Source organism: Mytilus galloprovincialis, chromosome 10, assembly GCF_965363235.1.
Source record: "Mytilus galloprovincialis chromosome 10, xbMytGall1.hap1.1, whole genome shotgun sequence".
NCBI lineage: Eukaryota > Metazoa > Mollusca > Bivalvia > Mytilida > Mytilidae > Mytilus > Mytilus galloprovincialis.
This window is the reverse complement of record NC_134847.1, coordinates 44578816-44598404: the sequence shown is the minus strand read 5'-3', so window position 1 is coordinate 44598404 and position 19589 is coordinate 44578816. Positions and strand designations below refer to the sequence as shown.

General features: G+C 32.2%; 1 protein-coding gene and 1 long non-coding RNA gene across 2 annotated transcripts in view; both read right to left on the bottom strand.

Annotated features, from left to right (window-relative positions):
• Window positions 1–5338, bottom strand: part of LOC143047625 (thymidine phosphorylase-like) — a 39644-nt gene extending 34306 nt beyond the window's left edge. The window contains exon 1 of the mRNA XM_076220790.1: window positions 5129–5338. Coding sequence (XP_076076905.1) covers window positions 5129–5273 — 145 coding nt within the window. The 5' untranslated portion in view covers window positions 5274–5338. The remainder of the gene's footprint in view (window positions 1–5128) is intronic.
• Window positions 5339–9382: 4044 nt separating this feature from the next.
• LOC143047624 (uncharacterized) lies at window positions 9383–11424 on the bottom strand. Its single transcript, XR_012969619.1, has 3 exons — window positions 11225–11424; window positions 10446–10563; window positions 9383–9928 (listed from the first exon to the last, which is right to left on the bottom strand). It is a non-coding gene; the product is annotated as an uncharacterized LOC143047624 (long non-coding RNA).
• Window positions 11425–19589: the final 8165 nt, after the last annotated feature.

Sequence of the window (19589 nt, the reverse complement as noted above, 5' to 3'; positions counted from 1 at the left end):
ATGTATCTACAAATTATTCATTTGACGTTCTTTGAATGTTTTCCGTACGTCAAAAGCGCGTTTTCGAAATGACTTTGTACCGTTCAGGGTATTTTTTTTCTAATTTGCAAAACAAAAGGCACAAAAAAAACGGGAATAAATATCTAAATGCCTAATAAATATAAAGTGATTCATATTTAAGTAACGAATAAATGAAGATGATAATGAATAAAAGGGTACGCATGTTTGTATACGACATGGAAATTCGGCGGAAAAATGACACCTTATGTTTCAAGAAATAATGTAAAAATATCTTTTGTTTTCACCTATAGCATCGTAGTATTGAGAATATCTTAACAATGTAACACTAACACGCACATTGTGCATCGTTTGTTAAGCTGTGCGCACATTGTTAATCATTTGTTATGCTGTGCGCACATTGTAAATCATTTGTTAAGCTGTTCGCACATTGTGAATCATTTGTTATGCTGTGCGCACATTGTGAATCATTTGTTATGCTATGCGCACATTGTGAATCATTTGTTATGCTGTCTGCATATTGTGAATCATTGTTATGCTGTGCGCACATTGTGACGCATTTGTTATGCTGTGCGCACATTGTGAATCATTTGTTATGCTGTTCGCACATTGTGAATCATTTGTTATGCTGTTCGCACATTGTGAATCATTTGTTATGCTGTTCGCACATTGTGAATCATTTGTTATGCTGTTCGCACATTGTGAATCATTTGTTATAATACTGTTCGCACATTGTGATGCATTTGATATGCTGTTCGCACATTGTGAATCATTTGTTATGCTATGCGCACATTGTGAATCATTTGTTATGCTGTGCGCAAATTGTGAATCATTTGTTATGCTGTTCGTTCATTTTGACGCATTTGTTAGGCTGTGAACTTTATTTACTCAATAAATCTTCAAGGAAACGATTAACGGCATATGTTTCAATACGTGCGACAGCTGTTGTTTTATCTTGTATAACGGAAAGTGAAGGCTGGATTAAGAAAAAATCGGCCAAGGTCTGCCAGATTCATTTTAAATAATAGATTGACAATGATTTCTATAGATATGTTTTACAGATGTTTTAAAACTGTCCGTTAAAACTTGCAGCGTAATCAATCTTGCATGTCTTAGAAAAGCGACCGTCATAGTATTGATAACGGTCAATTATCGTATAATTGTAGACTCACTAAACTAAAATTGGGAATTCACTCATAGATGTCGTCAAAGAATTTCCCAGACCAACACTACTTAAAATAGTGAAACGGTTAGTTAAAACATATTTATTTAAAGTGGTTTGGGAAACTAGTTTTGCATCTATATTAATCCCTTTTCCCTTTTAAGGGTGCGAGTGCTGCCTTCAGGGGCGGATCCAGCCATTTTAAAAAGGGGGGTCCAATTATATGTCCCCATTCAAATGCATTGATCGTCCAAAACAAAGGGGGGGTCCAACCCCCGGAACCCTCCCCTGGATCCGCCACTGGCCTTGTAGCGGCATAAGCCTGCTCTTTTTCGAAATCTACAAGGGTGTCTTCAACGCGCAACAGATATGGCTCTCTTTACACGGCATTTCTCAGTGTGTTATTTTAGGTTTTAAAATCTCAGTGTGTATTTTTTTTTCTTCGAAAAAAGGGTTTAAACATAGTTTTGATGAGAACGGCTTGCCATATGAAACCGCTAATTGGTTTGGAAGAGATTTCATTGAAAGGTTAACGGACTACGGACAACGCGCTACAGACAACAGAGGTCAAGTGATAACAAAAAATATATATTCTTAAACTACCTGGTAAGATGACTTTAAAATGTACAATGAAATTAAAAAAAAATGATCTTACATTATGTTTAAATGTTAAAACTACAATAATAAAACTAAAATAATAGCCATTATTTAAAGTGTCAACACAGATATGTCCAAGTTGTCCCTAAATGAGCCCCTAAATGTGAAAAGTACAAAAAAATCACTTAGTTACTATTTATATTTAGAGAATAGTGATAACAGCTTACTGCTATATTTAGAAAATATTGGTTACAGGAAATGTGAAGCCGGTAATCTTAACCTGAACATTTCATACTTAATTATTTCTCTGTTTGTCCAGGTCTCGTATCTATAGTAGTCCGTACTAGACGACAAGATCTATAAGTCAATGATATAAATAATAATGTGTGTACATGTCACATTTATGTTTTTCTTATTAAAAAGGATTCGCAAAAGTAACCTTTAACCTTTTTTGAAAAATGTTTGAAGAAAATATTGATTTTGTTTCGGTGTAACAGAACAGACATGTGTTTGTACATATGTATGTTGTACACATCTATAATGTATATCTATTCCTCTCCTACGCGCATATTTTTGCGTGAAGCGCCACTTTATAATTTATGTTTCAGTTATTATGGAAAAGACACATCATGTTGTTTTTTTCCTTTCAGAGTAATGCCTTTAAAACATTATTTCAAATTCAAATCTGTTGTCTGCAAATACAAATTGAGACTCGGGTCAATTTGAAACAAGAAACTTTAAGATTGGCAGCAAACCAGATTTTCCTGCATGAAAATGAAATTTGCAAATCTGGAACCCAGACAGGAACCGGTCAGACAGGATCAGGTAAAAATGAATAATGAATAATTTTGTGTAGGGTTTGAACTTCCGAAATGGAAAAGTCAAAATCAATTTTAGAATCACTTTTCGCTACTTAAAAAAGGTCTGCAACCAAACAACGAGTAAAGCTGAAATTGTGAAAATTAAAAAAAAAAACACCTTCATTTAGTCACAGGGAATTTAAAGAGATTTCATCAACTGATGTGAAATAGCGGATATGCGACAGCGCTGAAAATTCGAAAATGGTATTTCTATGAAGTACAATTAAAAAAAATATTTTCTTGTTTCGAATATTTTTGGGACTTTGACACATGAACTATTTTATCAGGAACATGTCATTTATACTCTGGTGTTAAACCCGATATTCTTTGAATCGTACGGTGTGCAAGATTTAACCATAAATCACAGGGACTCGGTTAGCAGATTAAAATTTTGTAAATCAATGTTTTTAATTTATTTTTTATTATTTCCTGTCTATTTGCATTACTATATTAACGTATTTAACGTTGCCTTCACTATTTCTTTGTTTTCTGGCAATGTGCAGTTTACTATCCATATCCATATACTGAAAAAACCTAAAGGGATAAGTTTTTTCAGTATATGGATATACTATTTCTTTGTTTTCTGGCAATGTGCAGTTTACTATCCATATCCATATACTGAAAAAACCTAAAGGGATAGGTTTTTTCAGTATATGGATATGGATAGTAAACTGCACATTGCCAGAAAACAAAGAAATAGTGTTTTCTGGCAATGTGCAGTTTACTATCCATATCCATATACTGAAAAAACCTATCCCTTTAGGTTTTTTCAGTATATGGATATGGATAGTAAACTGCACATTGCCAGAAAACAAAGAAATAGTGAAGGCAACGTAAAATACGTTAATATAGTAATGCAAATAGACAGGAAATAATAAAAAATAAATTAAAAACATTGATTTACAAAATTTTAATCTGCTAACCGAGTCCCTGTGCCACAAATGTCAAAAATTGTATTGCTTTTGAATTGTGATAAGAACTTTTGAAAACATTTTAAGACATATCTTAAAGTATGCGTTTTTCCTATTGTCAAATTATTTCTTCTAAGAATACAATATGGACAAGAATCGTTTATTACACACAACTTTGATCCGTTCCGAGTCATCAATATTATTCGCTAAGCCCGAAATATTTTGTGTATACGAAACATACATGTATATTATTAAAGAGTAATGGAAAATTCATCAGCCTCCTTGGTCTCGTCCCTGTGCCACAAATGTCAAAAATTGTATTGCTTTTGAATTGTGATAAGAACTTTTGAAAACATTTTAAGACATATCTTAAAGTATGCGTTTTTCCTATTGTCAAATTATTTCTTCTAAGAATACAATATGGACAAGAACCGTTTATTACACACAACTTTGATCCGTTCCGAGTCATCAATATTATTTTATATAAACTTTTGTTGTTATGTTTCTATTGTGCGTTAGCTTTCACTTTAGAAAGAGTCCGGCAGTCGAAGTGAAATCGTCCAAACATTGCATCATTTAATTGTTAACTGTCGAGTCCACAATCAGATGACTAAGTGTCTTTAATTTCATCCTCGATTGTCTTGTACTTTATTATTTGATTTATAAGGGGGGAAAAGAGGTCAAAAAGAAAAAATTACAAATTTTAACTTTAATTGTTACATTTTAACTCAATCATTTTAAATCATGTGTACATTTACGACATTTCCCCCCATATATATGAAAAGCTGTTACATCAAATAATAATAGAATTGTAGTGGCTTAAATATATGAAAAGCAACTATTTTCAATAAATTTTCAGAGACGATGTATACAGATTTCGTCACAATATATGTCCGAGGTATTCCTAGGATTTTCAAAACATGCGAATGCAATAATTACTTGAAGCTCTCTACTGTCTTTCCTGGTATTAACATACATCTATTATTCAACACGAATAGGGGTATTTCATTTATTTCAAACAAAAAATACATAATTCAACAAATATATTTACTGCGTAGATATTGTAGTCAGATCGTTACAAAATCATGACTTTTCAAGAACTAAGATGTTTATGTATTATAGATATGAGGAGAAAAGAAAAACTGCACTTCGTTTTGAAATTCAAAACGTTTTCAAAAAATGTCTACTTTTTAGATTTCATTAAAAAAAAAAGCGACGATTAAAAATGAAATACATGCTTTTTTATATTTTTTGAATAAACATGATAAAATGTAGCAGGAGACAAACTTTGAAAACTTTGATATAATGTTTATTTTTTTCCATGTCTAAACATAGCTATTTGTTACATTTTTACAAAAATCTGATAGATTATTCACCATGTTCACAGATAAGTATTTCAGCAAACGATAAAATATATACAAATTTTAAAATAATTATAATACTTGAAATGTTTAATATACTTTAAAACTTATAATCAATCTTAATATATTTTATTTTTGTTTGTTATTCACTAAAATGTAAATCATCAATATTCACATAAATCGAGAAAACACATGAAACATGCATTTTAATAGACTTACCGATCTGGGATTCTTGGACATGCCCATTCACTACAGATTGCACAAAAAATTCTATCTCATCCTTTGACAATTTTTGTCCATTTCGCTTCTTTATAATCAATTCTGGGATTGTGTATTTGACTTGGTTGTTATTTGGTTCCGACATCGTGAATGAATGAAATGGACAACTGTGAGTGACCGACTTTCTACTATTACTTGTTTACAATGTTTAGTTAATCAATGAACATGAGCCATGTGGTTGTCCGGAATCTAGAACAAGGTGTTTCAGAGGTACATAGAAGGGAAAGGTCTTAAATATAGGGCATTTTTTGCATAAACTTAGCGGTCATCGTATGAGTCAAAAGTTCATTTGGTCACATACTTAACTAATAACATAATTGAAAATTATCAAAAATAGGACATTTAATAGAAGTTTTAACATTATGATATATTTATACCTGCGATGATTATATTCATTTCCCGGATCTCAGAAAAATTGAGACACAAATTTTAACTGATGCAATAATTGTATTTGTTACAGGACATTGTGAGCGTGCATTAAACAAATTCTATTGATGAATTAGTGGGTCAATCAACCTGAAAAAAACATTACAGCTAATTTCCTAATGCTTGTAGAGTAAAATTTTGATCAGGTTGCTTGCTTTGTTTGTGTAAATGTCTATTCAAGCTTTGTACTTAAGATTGACATCTTCAAATGATATAGAATGAAATTCAAAACAGTGTGGCTGTGGCCATTGATTGACACATTAAATTCACTCATTGACTGGGACAATTTAGGTGAACGTTTGTATGTAACGACCACTGCTCACTATGTACTTTTTAAAGACACTTAAACTATGGGGTCACCAAAGGTTCTCAACACCTTAATAAAGTAATTCGAAAAATTAATCAGAAATAACACGATGTTTTGATTTATATCAATTATATAAATCAAAACATAAAGGTTATTCCTGATTAATTTTTCGAATTATTTTATAATTAAAGGCGTTAAGAAACCTTTGGTGACCCCACAGTTTAAATGTCTATCGTAGGTACGTCGTGAACAGTGGTCGTTACAGACAAACGTTCACGTAAATTGTCCCAGTCAATGGATGAATTTAATGTGTCAATCAATGGCCACAGCCACACTGTTTTGAATTTCATTCTATATAGGCATAGCTAAACCTGTATATATTATATTTAAATTGTATTGGATGTTATCCCAATATAATTGTACAATATACAAACAAAGCAAGCAATCTAATTAAAGTCTTGCTCTACATGCATTAGAAAATTAGCTGTAAAGCGTTTTATGTTTACAATTATCCAAATGGAGACTACTTTTTTCTGTACGAGTTGTCCAGATTTTCTTGCCTAAACTTCAGTCTATAATAATTTATTATATAATAGCATAAGCATTATCACATTTGTGCAGACATACTTTAAATCAATATTGCTAACAATTAAAGTAGAGTTCAAATCTATATTTCAATTTATAGATCGATCTAAATTTCGAGATATCAGTTCAAAATTCTTCTGTTTCGTTTCGAGCCGAATTTTAAGTGAAATTAAAGTGATGTTTCGAGGTACACTTCGAAATAAACTTGATTTTCGAGTCAAAGGCTAAGTAAGAGTTCGAGTTACGATTATTGTAGAGGGGTTAACGATTTCTTATTAAAACAGTATCAAAGTGAAATTAAAAAATGAAGCATGATAAAAACCATTATTTATTTGGACCCCTGAAATTATGAAAATAGTAAAATTCTTCAATCCTTTCAAAATTACTAATATTAACAGTAGACTATGGTGTTCATTTCTTACAAATGCTGATTTTTTATTGGCTGAACGTCAGGATGATTCAATCGAATATGAATATCATATGAAGAATTAGCTCCGCCCACTTTATCAATAAAACATTCGGGCAAACACCGTAGGGCAAACTGGCAAATTCGATCAATATGCAAAAGTAATTGACATTATATATTTGTTATATATAGCTTCACTATACAATTATGACCTTTAAGAAAAGTTAATATCAAAAGTACTAAAGGTCTTCGTACCAGGGAAAATAACCTTTTCAAAATTTTTAATTATTTCTGAAATATATTTTTTTTTTAATTGAAGGTCATTAATAAAAGAACATGTGGTATGATTGCCAATGAGACAAATCTCCACCAAACACCAAATAACGAATACAAAGATACTTTGTCCGGATTCGAGATATTTAAGTTTAATAAATTCCTCTCGATTGTAAATTAAAAAAAAAACAAGATTTCTATCTAGATATAGGAAGATGTAGTGTGAGTGCCAATGAGACAACTCTCCATCCGAATAACAATTTATAAAAGTAAACCATTATAGGTCAATGTACGGCCTTCAACACGGAGCCTTGGCTCACACCGAACAATAAGCTATAAAGGGCCCAAAATTACTACTGTAAAACCATTCAAACCAGAAAACCAACGGTCTAATCTAGATAAAAAAAAACGAGAAACAAGAAAAACACATATAAATTACATAAACAAATGACAACGACTGTACATCAGATTCCTGACTTAGGGCAGGTGCACACATTTGCAGCGGGATTAAACGTTTTAATGGTACGAAACCTTCTCCCTCTTTAAGGAACAATAGTATAACATCACAACATAGAAAAACACACGATAAAATATCAATTGGAAGGCTTTAAATGTTGTACTTCGGTGAGGTTTTGGAATTCGTGTCAAATGTTCGGCCTCCTTGGTGTTTTTCCATACAATACAAGATTAAATATTTTGCCCCATAGCACCCATTTATTTTTTCATATAAGACTTAATAGCTCATGGAGGGTCATTTACCAAAATTTCAGAAGATTCTTAAATTTATTTCTTTTGTTTTGAGACCCAAATACACCAATGCAAACATAAGGTAAAAGTCCGAGGCAACCTTTTCCCGCCATATTTTAAATCTTAAATACCTCGAAAAGGAGGTCCATGATCTATCAGTATTTTTAGTTTATTTTTATCCTTAATGAATGCTCTACCAGCTTATAGTATCAATTTTAAATTCTTGATTTATTAATTCACTTAACCTCACATAAGTACATCCTTAACTCAATCAAAAAACGTAAATTAACACACTATGAACGAATAAATGTGATCCGCGATACCTGAATGCAAATACAGTCAATACATAGTTAATAAAATATTTTAAAAGGACAAACATTCAAGCCCACGCGACGTCACTAACTAGCTATTATTTTGACATACTTGTATGTGCCAACTGAAGTCTAAAAGTTTTGTTTTCGCTACGCGAATATATCCGAACTGTTATTTTGTCTACGCTCAATGCCTACGCGCAATTCTCGAACAGTTATTTCGCCTACGTGCAATCTGCCGCTGGAAAAGGGTGTTATTTCGATGGTGAAATCTTAAAATGGGTTTCACAAAGAGTAAGAATTTAATATCAACTGATATCAACTCGATTATTATAATTTAATTTCAATACAATATCAATCTAAATATTTACCACTAGAACTATTTTCAATAGCACCAACACGACAGTTTTGGAAATCTAGAATTACACATTAGAATTAAAATAAATGACAGTTTAAAGCGCTAGCGCTCTTAACTAACCGTGCGTGGAGAGTTGCCCAATGCGGTTTCCAACATAGAAATATATAGCGAAACTTTCTTATTTGTTTACACGTAAGTTAAAGAGAAAGTTGCACTAGTTTCTAAGATATATTTTTTTACACATTGCCTGTATGCAACACTGTAAATAAAAGTGTTAAGAATCTGAACACTTTTTGAACGCCCTTTTGTAACACTTCTGGAACGCGTAACGGTGTTCTCAATATTAACATTGGTGTTCCAGTTTTTAACATTATGTGTGCATCTTTCGAACGCTATGTGTGTTATTTTTGAACGAATAGTGTGTACTCCTTGAACACCTAGTGTTTGAATCTGGAACGCGTAACAGTGTTCTAGATATTAACTTTCGTGTTCCAGTTTTTAACATCATGTGTGCATCTTTCGAACGCTATGTGTTATTCTTGAACAGATAGCGTGTACTTCTTGAACGCCTAGTGTTTGAATCTGGAACATGTCCTTGTGAGCAAAATTGTATGCCGTTACGCGTTCTAAGCCTTGTAACACTTCTGGAAAGCTCGGACTGTGTTCCAGAAATATGTGTTAATATCCAGAACACATAGTGTATATTACTGGAACACAATTTTACATGTTCCAGAAAAAGTGTTATATTCTCTGAAACATTATTGTGGTTTTGTAAAAAAAAATATTTTAATTGATTAAAAACGTCTTTAATTGATTAAAAAAGGCAACATTTAAAAAAAAAAGTACAATAAAATGTGAAATATTGAAGCAACTTTAAAATGACAAGTTAGACAAGTTAGAAATATAACATTTGTAATTTGCAAAATGTGTCCAAATATTTACTCATAAACAAAATGTTCGTCATATATTTAAAATTATTATGTTACAACAAAGTCAAGTGTCTTATGTTTAACTCATCGTTTGCAACTTCCTAAGTCAAGAACTGTTCTGAATTTCTTTACAAAATACTGATGCCACTGACTCTTTTATCACCAAAATGTTCCATAATCCACTGGCTGCATAGCACTCAGATAGTCAATATCAAACATAAAATACCCTGTGTATATGATGCTAGTAGTCGAGTCGGTGTTCATGTAACACTGCTTCCTTGGACACTTTTAAACATGATTTGAGTCGTTTACAACTGATTTTGAGCTTCCATTTTTAGAGGATTCGTCTCCTTGGGTTATAATTATTCTTTAACCTTGTTATCCATCAACCGTAAGTTCTAAAATGTGAAATATGAAGTGTATGAGTAAACAAATTATTCATCATGTCGACATTCCTTAAGAATATTAGAAAATCTTATTTCGTTTTTGTAATTCCATTATACTTGTCAGCATTATAAGATAAGATGCATTTGCCAATGAGTGGTAATTGAGTGGTCAAATGTGCTCTCGTGTTCTATATCTTTTTTAAAAAATGATAGAAAGTGTCCAGCAAGTGCTATTATGTTTTTTAGGCAAAACTTTATCGTCAACTTAGACTTGTCACTAAATTAACTGCTAACATTTCAAGAAACTAATTACCATTTGCCTTTATTTTGAAAGATATTTAGTAATTTTTTCACTTATGATCTGTATACGGATAATTGACGGATGATGTAATTGCATCAAATTTAGCTCAAATAGCTTTCTGATTAATGTAAACAAGTGAATGGTGCACATTTTATTGATAAATCTGCAATAACAACACTTGTAAGAAGTCAATGGACATGCACTCCTATTCAAAATTCTTAAACTTACATATAGTACTTTTATGGTGCAGGATAAGTAGTCATCTCTTGAACTGCAACATGTTCTCTTTATTCTCGAGGTATGCACGAACAATTACCCTTAAGTACAGTATAGTTGGGTTTGTACCCTATAAAAGTAACATAGGAATACATTACAATACATGAATGCAGTGCACAAGGGTGGACATTTGCTAAAATGAATTACTAATTACAAAGCTATTATAAATAACATATACATGAGAAATTTAAAATTAGTGTTGCAGTATGCCTTTTTTTACAAACTTCTGTCTTGACATTGCAATGTCATGACAGTTTTTGCATTTGTGAACAAATCCTTATGCATTGGTTTTATTTAATTAAAAAATGTACATCCTCAAAAGTGTAGATGATCGTTTGATCTTCTTAATGCTTTCTATACACAATGTTTGAGTCGTGTTAGGAATACATGGCGTTCGGAGAAAACGATTAGCATGAACGCATCATATTCGAGACCAGAACACATTTACAATAGCAACGATATCATTCAACATTTACGTATAAATTTACAGAGGTTAATTTTTTTTTTTTAAACATGATAATTTGAATGTAATCTCTCAAAGAACCGCTACTTTTTTAATCGAATTATGACAGCATAGTTAAGTGGAAGTGGAGGGGCAGTTTTATGTTCGAACAAAATGTTCTTCCATTTATACTTCAGTTTGTCCTGTCCAAGTAGACATTTGTTGATTTCATGACTAAAAAAAATATTTTTTATGTTCGTCATGTGTAGATAAATACAGATAAACATACCTATTATATCAAGTTTTGTTGTTAATTTTCTTCAGTGAAGCTTCTTCAATCACGATCAAAAACCAAACTTCCGGTACATTAATACGTCACGCGCTGTTATGTACGCGGATATGTTTGGAACACATGGCGTTCAGGGAAAATGGTAAATTTGAACGCATCATGTTCGACACCAGAACGCTTTTACAAGAGCAACGTTTTCATGAGCATTTACGCATTTACATTGTTAAAAAAATACCTTAAGAACTTGAGTCGTTTAGAAAAAGATTCATATTAAAAATGAATCATTTGCACGCTTATAAATACGCTCTTGTAAAATGTTTCATTTTTTTTTTTACCAAACTATAATTTGCTTATATGCCGATACAGCTAAAATACATTTATCGTCAAATCATAGTACGAATCACCCTTATTCATCGTCTGTTTGACTCTGAAATGATGAATTTTTTTGTTCACTCCCCATTACAATATAAGAACATTTTTATAGTGTTCAATTTAGAACACTTGTCTTGAATATGTGCGTTAAAAGACTGAACACAATGTGTTATATTCTTTAACGCTGGCGTTCAATGTGAAACACTAATGTTAATAACTGAACATATTGTGTTTAAAATTGGAACGCGTCCAGACGCGTCAGGCGTCTGCAATATTTGCAGTGAATGGTTTTATATTTCATATAACAAATAAGTTATCAATGTTCACTAGCGGATGGTCGTAACGTAACGTTACGATTAGCCAAAAATGTGAAACAACTCCATTTCGGGGCCTTTTATAGCTGACTATGCGGTATGGGCTTTGCTCATTGTTGAATGCAAATGTTGTATTTTCTAGAAAAGAGAAAGATTGAGTTTGAAAAACACAGAAAGTCTATGGTAATTCTATGCTTAAAAAATGGGTTTCATTACTGAACTAATTTCAAGAGTTTCAGACAATTTTTAAATTTATATTTGCATTTTAACAAGGTATCAGAAGAAAAGAGGAAAGGGGGTAGTTAAACAAAAGATATACCAATAGCAAAGAAAAGGGAAAGAAAGTCTGATAAAAGTGTTTTAAATATTCCACGTGTTATTCCGGTGTGAGTATTTTGATGGTCTTGTTACTCGAGACCAAAGGTGGAATAAATATAACATCAAAAACAAAATAGTCACAACAAAAAAATCCAATCTGTGCAAACTCAATTTTAATTTAGGTAGCTGCAACCTTATAAATAAAATTTCACAAACATAAAGTTTTAAGTTCTATTTACAAAGTATTACCCCTACTATTCTTTTCGGAAGAGTCAAGACCAAATTGAAAATTAATCCAGTTGTTGAAAATTTGAGTTATTTTAAAATATTGTCTTCAATCATTAACGCCTTCTATTTAAAGCAGAGAAATCACTTATGACAATAGACGGAAGTCCGCTAATGCATCAAATCCCCCTCCCACCCCTATCCCAACCAGCCCCGGTCACCTTTTGCATTTACCATATATATTTATATGTATGACTTCCACAAAACAAATCATAAACCATCTCTTTTATTTTAATTCGAGAAGAAAAACTCTTTAAGGAAAAAAAAAGTTGATGAGTCAAATCTGGGATAATTATAAGTCCCAGATAAAATACAAAATCAGTAGACAAATTATAAGTACGCGTTACCTCTATCCCAGGATTGTGATTTATATAACAAAACAAATTAAGGATAAATGTCACTCTGGTAAACATATATAGAAAGTGATATATCTTTCTGATGGACGTGTAAGATAATTTACATTAAAGTTGTAAACTAGTTTTTGTCCAGTATCTTGGCTATGCACAAGGTCAGTTATCGCATTCTTTGAATTTCGTTTTGTCTGTATTCATTTATGAACTGGTCAAAACCATGTATGTCATGGTCAGTTTATGACACATTATGAAAAAAAATGTGAAACACTCATGAAAGGGCCGTGGAGGGATATTAATTCTTTCAGTTCATTTGAAGACGCGTTTACAAAGTTTTTAACAAAAAAACTTTTTACCGATCTAGTTGATTAGGAAAGTTGGTAATTGAAATAAAATTGAGAACAGAAATGATGAATGCGTCAAAAAGACAACAACCTGACAAAAGAGCAGAAAACAGTCCAAGGCCACCAATGCATTGGTCTTCAACACTGCGAGAAAATCCAACACCCGTAGGCGGTCTCCGGCTGGCCCATAAGCAATGTGATATATATCTTTGTGAAGGACGTGTAAGCTTATATACACAAAAAGATGTATAGAATATGTACATGGTTAGTTGTCAAATTCTTTGCAACTCGTTTTGTGTCTGTGTTCATTTATGAGATGGTCAAAACCACGCCATATGTCATGGTCAGTTTATTACATATTATGACTTAAATGTGATACACTGATGGAAGGGCCGTGGAAGGTTATTAATTAATTCAATTCTTTTGAAGATGCGTTTACAAAGTTTTAAGGTATATATATATACTTCCTTTTGACCTGTCCCGTTGATTAGAACAGTTGGTTATTAAAATTACAGAAATATAATCAACGGAAATGATGAATGTGTCAAAGAGATTGGACTTTACAACCTATCCAAAGAGCAGAAACCTGTCCAAGGCCATTGCCAACAATGCGAGGTCTTTAAACGAGTATATATAAAGCGTCTGGATATAAGCCAACGATATTTCTTACGAGGGAGCTGGAGCAATACGAGTAAAGATACATGTATACACAATGAAAAAAAATTATATAAACGCCTAACCAGGTGCTCCGTAGGGCGCAGCTTTATACGACAGCAGAAGTCGAACCCAGAACAGTTGGGGCAAGTATGGACACAACATTCAAACTTGATACAGCTCTGAATTTGGATTGTAATCAAATTTTTGACATAATACGAGTTTCTGACACAAAACAAATGTCAAGATCTTTTAAATCTATTGTGCAATATTGTGCAATTAAAGATTTCTTCTTTTAACTTTTCAAAAAATTGGAATTTGAGAAATTTGAGAAAAAAAAATGAAAACTACTACCACCTTTTTTTTGCAATTAGTCCAAAACCTGACAATTCTTTATACATGATAAGAAGTGTAAGGGAGGTAAATCCGAACATACCCAACATTGTATGTTAAATGTTCTAGAATTACCCCCTTATACTGCTTTTAAATTGTCTTGATTGTCCATTGACCAGAATAACCAGTTTTTCCACTTTTTGCACCTAATTCCGAAACATTTTGAGCCATAACCCCTCAAAGTCAATACTAACCGTCCTTTCATGGTATGGAAACTTGTGGTTTAATTTCAGAGAGATTCATACTCTACAACACAAGTTATTGTTTGAAAACTACAAAAATGATTATTTTGACCCCCTTTTTGGCCACTCATTCCTAAACTTTTGGGACCATAACCCCAACAATCCCAACCTTCCTTTAGTGGCATTGAACCTGCTGGTAAAAATTTAAAGAGATCCATACACTTAAACACAAGTTAATGTCCGTAAACTAGAAAAAATCTTCTTTTTGGCCCTTTTTTGACCCCTTATTCTTTATATTTGGAAAAATTAACCCCAAACTGAATCACAGTCTTCCCTGTGTTATATGGAACCTTGTGGCACAATGTCACAGAGATCCAAACAGTTACACACAAGTTATTGTCTAGAAATTAGAAAAAGTGCTGGTTTTGGGCCCTTAATTCCTAGACTGTTTGCCCAATAACCCCTTAAATAAATCCCAACCGTCTACTTATGGTAATTAAACATTGTGGTACAATTTCAGAACAATTGAAATACTGTCCTGAAACTAGATAAATGCTGTTTTGGGCCTCTTTGGGCCTCTTATTCTTAACCTTTGGGACCATAAACCCCAAAATCAATCCCAAGCTTCCTTTTGTGGTTATTAACATTGTATTAAAATTTTATTGATTACTTTTCTCTTATTCAAAAGTTATTATCCGGAAACAATCCGTCTTCGGACGCCGCTGATGACGACAACGACGACGCTGAGACGACGCTGACGACGACGTGATATCAATATACGACCAAAAAAAATTTAATTTTTGCAGTCGTATAAAAATTGCACAAAGCAGCCACCACCAGTAATAAAAAAAAACGAAAAAATCAAATGCAATTATCTTCACATTTCGGATAACAGATCCTTCATGAGTACGCTTATGATGTAACAGAATTATAAAAGGCTGATCATTTCAAAAACCCGATAAAGTAACGCGTTAAAACAAGATTTTAACGCGTAAAGAAATCAATATATTTTACGCGTTAAACTTTGCAATTATCACGTTTGGGATTTAACCCGAAGTGAAAAAAAAAACGTTTATCGCGATAAATACCCGTCGCACTGGCCACATATGTCATAATGAATGACATTAACGCGTTAAATTAAACACAATTACGTTGCTACGATACATTAATTTAACGCGTTTTAAAACATCATTTAACGCGTTGAACATCATTTAACGCGTTAAAACATCGTTTAACGCGATAAAACATCCTTCACGCGTTAAAGTTGCATTTAATGAATTGAAGTTGTTTTTAACGCGTTAAATGCAATAAATTTGCATTTAACGTGTTAAAGATGCATTTAATGCTTTTAAGTTGCATTTAACGCGTAAAAGTTACATTAAACGCGTAAAAGTTACATTTAACGCGTAAAAGTTACATTTAACGCGTTAAAGTTACATTTAACGCGTTAAAGTTACATTTAACGCGTAAAAGTTGCATTGAACGCATTAAAAATGCTTGTCCCTCGTTAAATTGCATTTTTCTTATCTTTTTACGCGGTAACCTTCTTTTAATGCGTTAACCCCTCTTTTAACGCGTTAAACCTTCATTTAACGCGTTAAACCCTCTTTATACACGTTAAACCTTCATTTAACGCGTTAAACCCTCTTTATACACGTTAAATCTTTATTTTACGCGTTAAACCTTCATTTAACGCGTTATTTTTTTTATTTTTACACGGTAAGTAATTTATGACGATGATATTAAAAGTTTGCTGAAAGTCAATAAACCTTATCGCGTTAATTGACAAAGTTATGACACATGTGGCCATTTCATTTAGTAAATTTCGAGTAAAATCTGACGTCTTCAAAATCGTTGTTATGGCGAAAGATGAAAGTATTTTTGGTATTTTTTTTTTTTGCAGTTTTGTGCTTAACGCGTTAAAAAAGTAAATGCCGCGTAACTGTATTTATGGTGTTAAATGTGATTTTATCGCGGTAACTGTTTACGCGTTACTTAATCGGGTTTTTGACATGAACGGCCTTTCATACAGAATCATCATCAGTTCAGTCATTTCTGATTAAACTTTAACAATCTTGAAATTTATACAAGTTAAACATTTAGAACCGATTATGCAATTCTAAAATTAAAAGAAATGATGAAGGTTCTATAGCTATTGAAACAGAGGCTACAAAGACATTCTTCAAATAAAAATAATAATGTGCGATATGAACTGGTACAAATTTCGAATTTCAAAGCTGACGTCAGGTAAGAAGTTACAATAATGAGTTGTGTGTAAACAGAGACATACAATTCGTTTTATTATTATATTATATATGTCTCTGGTGTATATATATACAATCCCAATAAACATCACTGACCGCTCTACGCTGGTATAATATTTTTAATTTGACAATGATAGAGTAATTTCAACAGAGGCTGCTAAATTAATCATCCCAAATAAGTAGCAGTTTGATAATGATTTAAAAAGGGAACTGAGTACTTGTACATCCCCAAAAAATTAATAGAACCCTGCAATTTAAACTGGCACAATTAAAAAAATTTAGATATACATACATATATTTACAAAAGATGCTTTTCTAAATTCTGATATAATTTGACCATTATAGAAATAAGAAGGTGTTGCATTAACTGGAGAATGAGAAAACACTGCCAGAGACCAAAGGACGAACAGCTTAACAACTTTAGTACAGGCCACTTCAAAAATGAACAAAACCCATACCGCACAGCAAGCTATGTATTCCTAATTTCAAAACGAGGATTGCGTTTTCAAACACCAAAACCAGCTACATTGTTCGACCTATAATTAATTACATGACTATATTTTAATTATACATGTAGCTATAGGTAAACATGGTAATTTTTGAAGGATTAATGACATTAATAATCATCAAACAAGAAGAAAACTTTTAAAAGTACATAAATAACGATGTCATTAAAAATCATGATGTAATCATTTAATGGACTTGTCAGATAAATTGCATTCCTTTAAGTGCATGTTTATGTGAAAAGACTGAATATAGCAATATTGAAAATAAAAGTAACCGAAATAAATATATAGACTAATTTTTCATTTAAATATTGACATGTAAACTTCAATGCACTTAAATTTATCATGTGCACTATAGAATTAAACAACACCTGCAGAGACAAAATACCATACAGTTCACAGTAGTTCATTAATTTCACATAAACACATGATAAACATGTGATGCTGAGACTATGTATGTGACTGCAGTCTTTGTTTTTGGTCACGAAGTTTGTTATCGATTTCTGTCATCGGGACCAGGGCCGCAGCTTTGCTGCTACGATATTGAACTCAACCCTGGACCAGGGCCGCAGCTGCTACGTAGTGCTACGTATATTTTGACTATAATTGAACGTGTAGCTATAGACTAGCTGCTACATAGATATTGATAGTAGCTGCTGCGATATTGAAATCAACCCAGGGCTGCGTTCAATATCGTAGCGGCTACGATATTGAACTCAACCCAGGTCACCACTAAGTCTAGCCATGGAAGTATTATATTGTACTTCCATGGTCTATCTAATCTGCTTTAGACCAAAACATGTATGACAATGGTATTTACTTATCCTCAGCTAAGAACACGGTATTTTCTAGTAAGATTGTAGTCTTCGTCGACTCGAATATCCCCTCACCAAACAAAATTTCTTAGTCTACCTGATTTTTGTTATATTGTAAACTAGCACCTTAAAACTTTGGTTCAACATGTCGGTCTTATATATACAATCAAAGTTCATATTCATATTCGTATAACATACGTACGTACGTTTGTCAGTACGTCCCGAAATTGGTTTCCGTCCTCTAACTATATTTTGCCTCAACCAAATGTAATGAAACTTATACACAATGCTTTTTACCGCAAAACACAGATCAAGTTTGAATTTTGGTGGAGTCAGTAATGCTCCTCTATAAATGGGTCTCCGTTCTCTTACTTTAGATTGCATCAACCAAATGTTATGAAACTTATACACAATGCTAATTATCACAAACTACAGATCAAGTTTGAATTTTGGTAGCGTCACATGAATCGTTCTAGAGTTATAATGCCCCTTTATAAATGGGGAAATTACATTTTTTTTTAAATTTCTGTTCTCTAACTTAAATTTGGATCAACCAATTTTTATGAAACTTATACAAAATGCTTATTACAATAAAACAAAGATCAAGTGTGAATTTTGGTAGCGTCATATAAACCGTTCTAGAGTTATGCTCCTTTAGAAATGGAAAAAATGACAATTCTTTTAGTTTCCGTTCTCTAACTTAAGTTTGGCTGAATCAAATTTTATGAAACTTCTACAAAATGCTAATAACAATAAAACAAAGATCAAGTGTGAATTTTGGTGGCGTCACATATACCGTTGTTGAGTAATGCTCCTTAACAAATAAAAAAAAATGCTGAATTTTTGGTTTTGTTTCCTTAACTTTAGTTTGCCTCAACCAAATGTTATTAAACTTATTATATAAACATATTTGCTTACTTCCTCAAAATAAATCTATCAAGTTTGAATTTAGTGGTGTCACTACAACCGTTCGAGAGTTATGCTCGTTAACAAATGGAAACAAAGGAACTGAATTAAATATCTGTTAAAAAAATATAAAATAACAATTTATAAAAGTAAACAATTATAGGTCAATGTACGGCCTACAACACGGAGCCTTGGCTCACACCGAACAAAAAGCTATAAAGGGCCCCAAAATAACTAGTGTAAAACCATTCAAACGGAAAAACCAACGGTCTAATCTATATAAAAAACGAGAAACGAGAAACACGTATAAATTACATAAACAAACGACAACTACTGTACATCAAATTCCTGACTTAGGACAGGTGCAAACATTTGAACGGGATTAAACGTTTTAATGGTACCAAATCTTCTCCCTTTTTCTGAAACAATAGCATAACATCACAACATAGAAAACCACACGATAAAATATCAATCGGAAGGCTTAACTCAATCAAAAGACGTAAATTATAATTAACATACATTTTTGAATTGGAGTTATCTTCATTTGTCCATAATTGTAGTTGAATCGATTTTGAAAATTAAATTTTACCAACTATTATTGACAAAGGAAGATTACTCCAATTTAAAAAAAAATGATTTTAACAATTCAACTACAACCAATG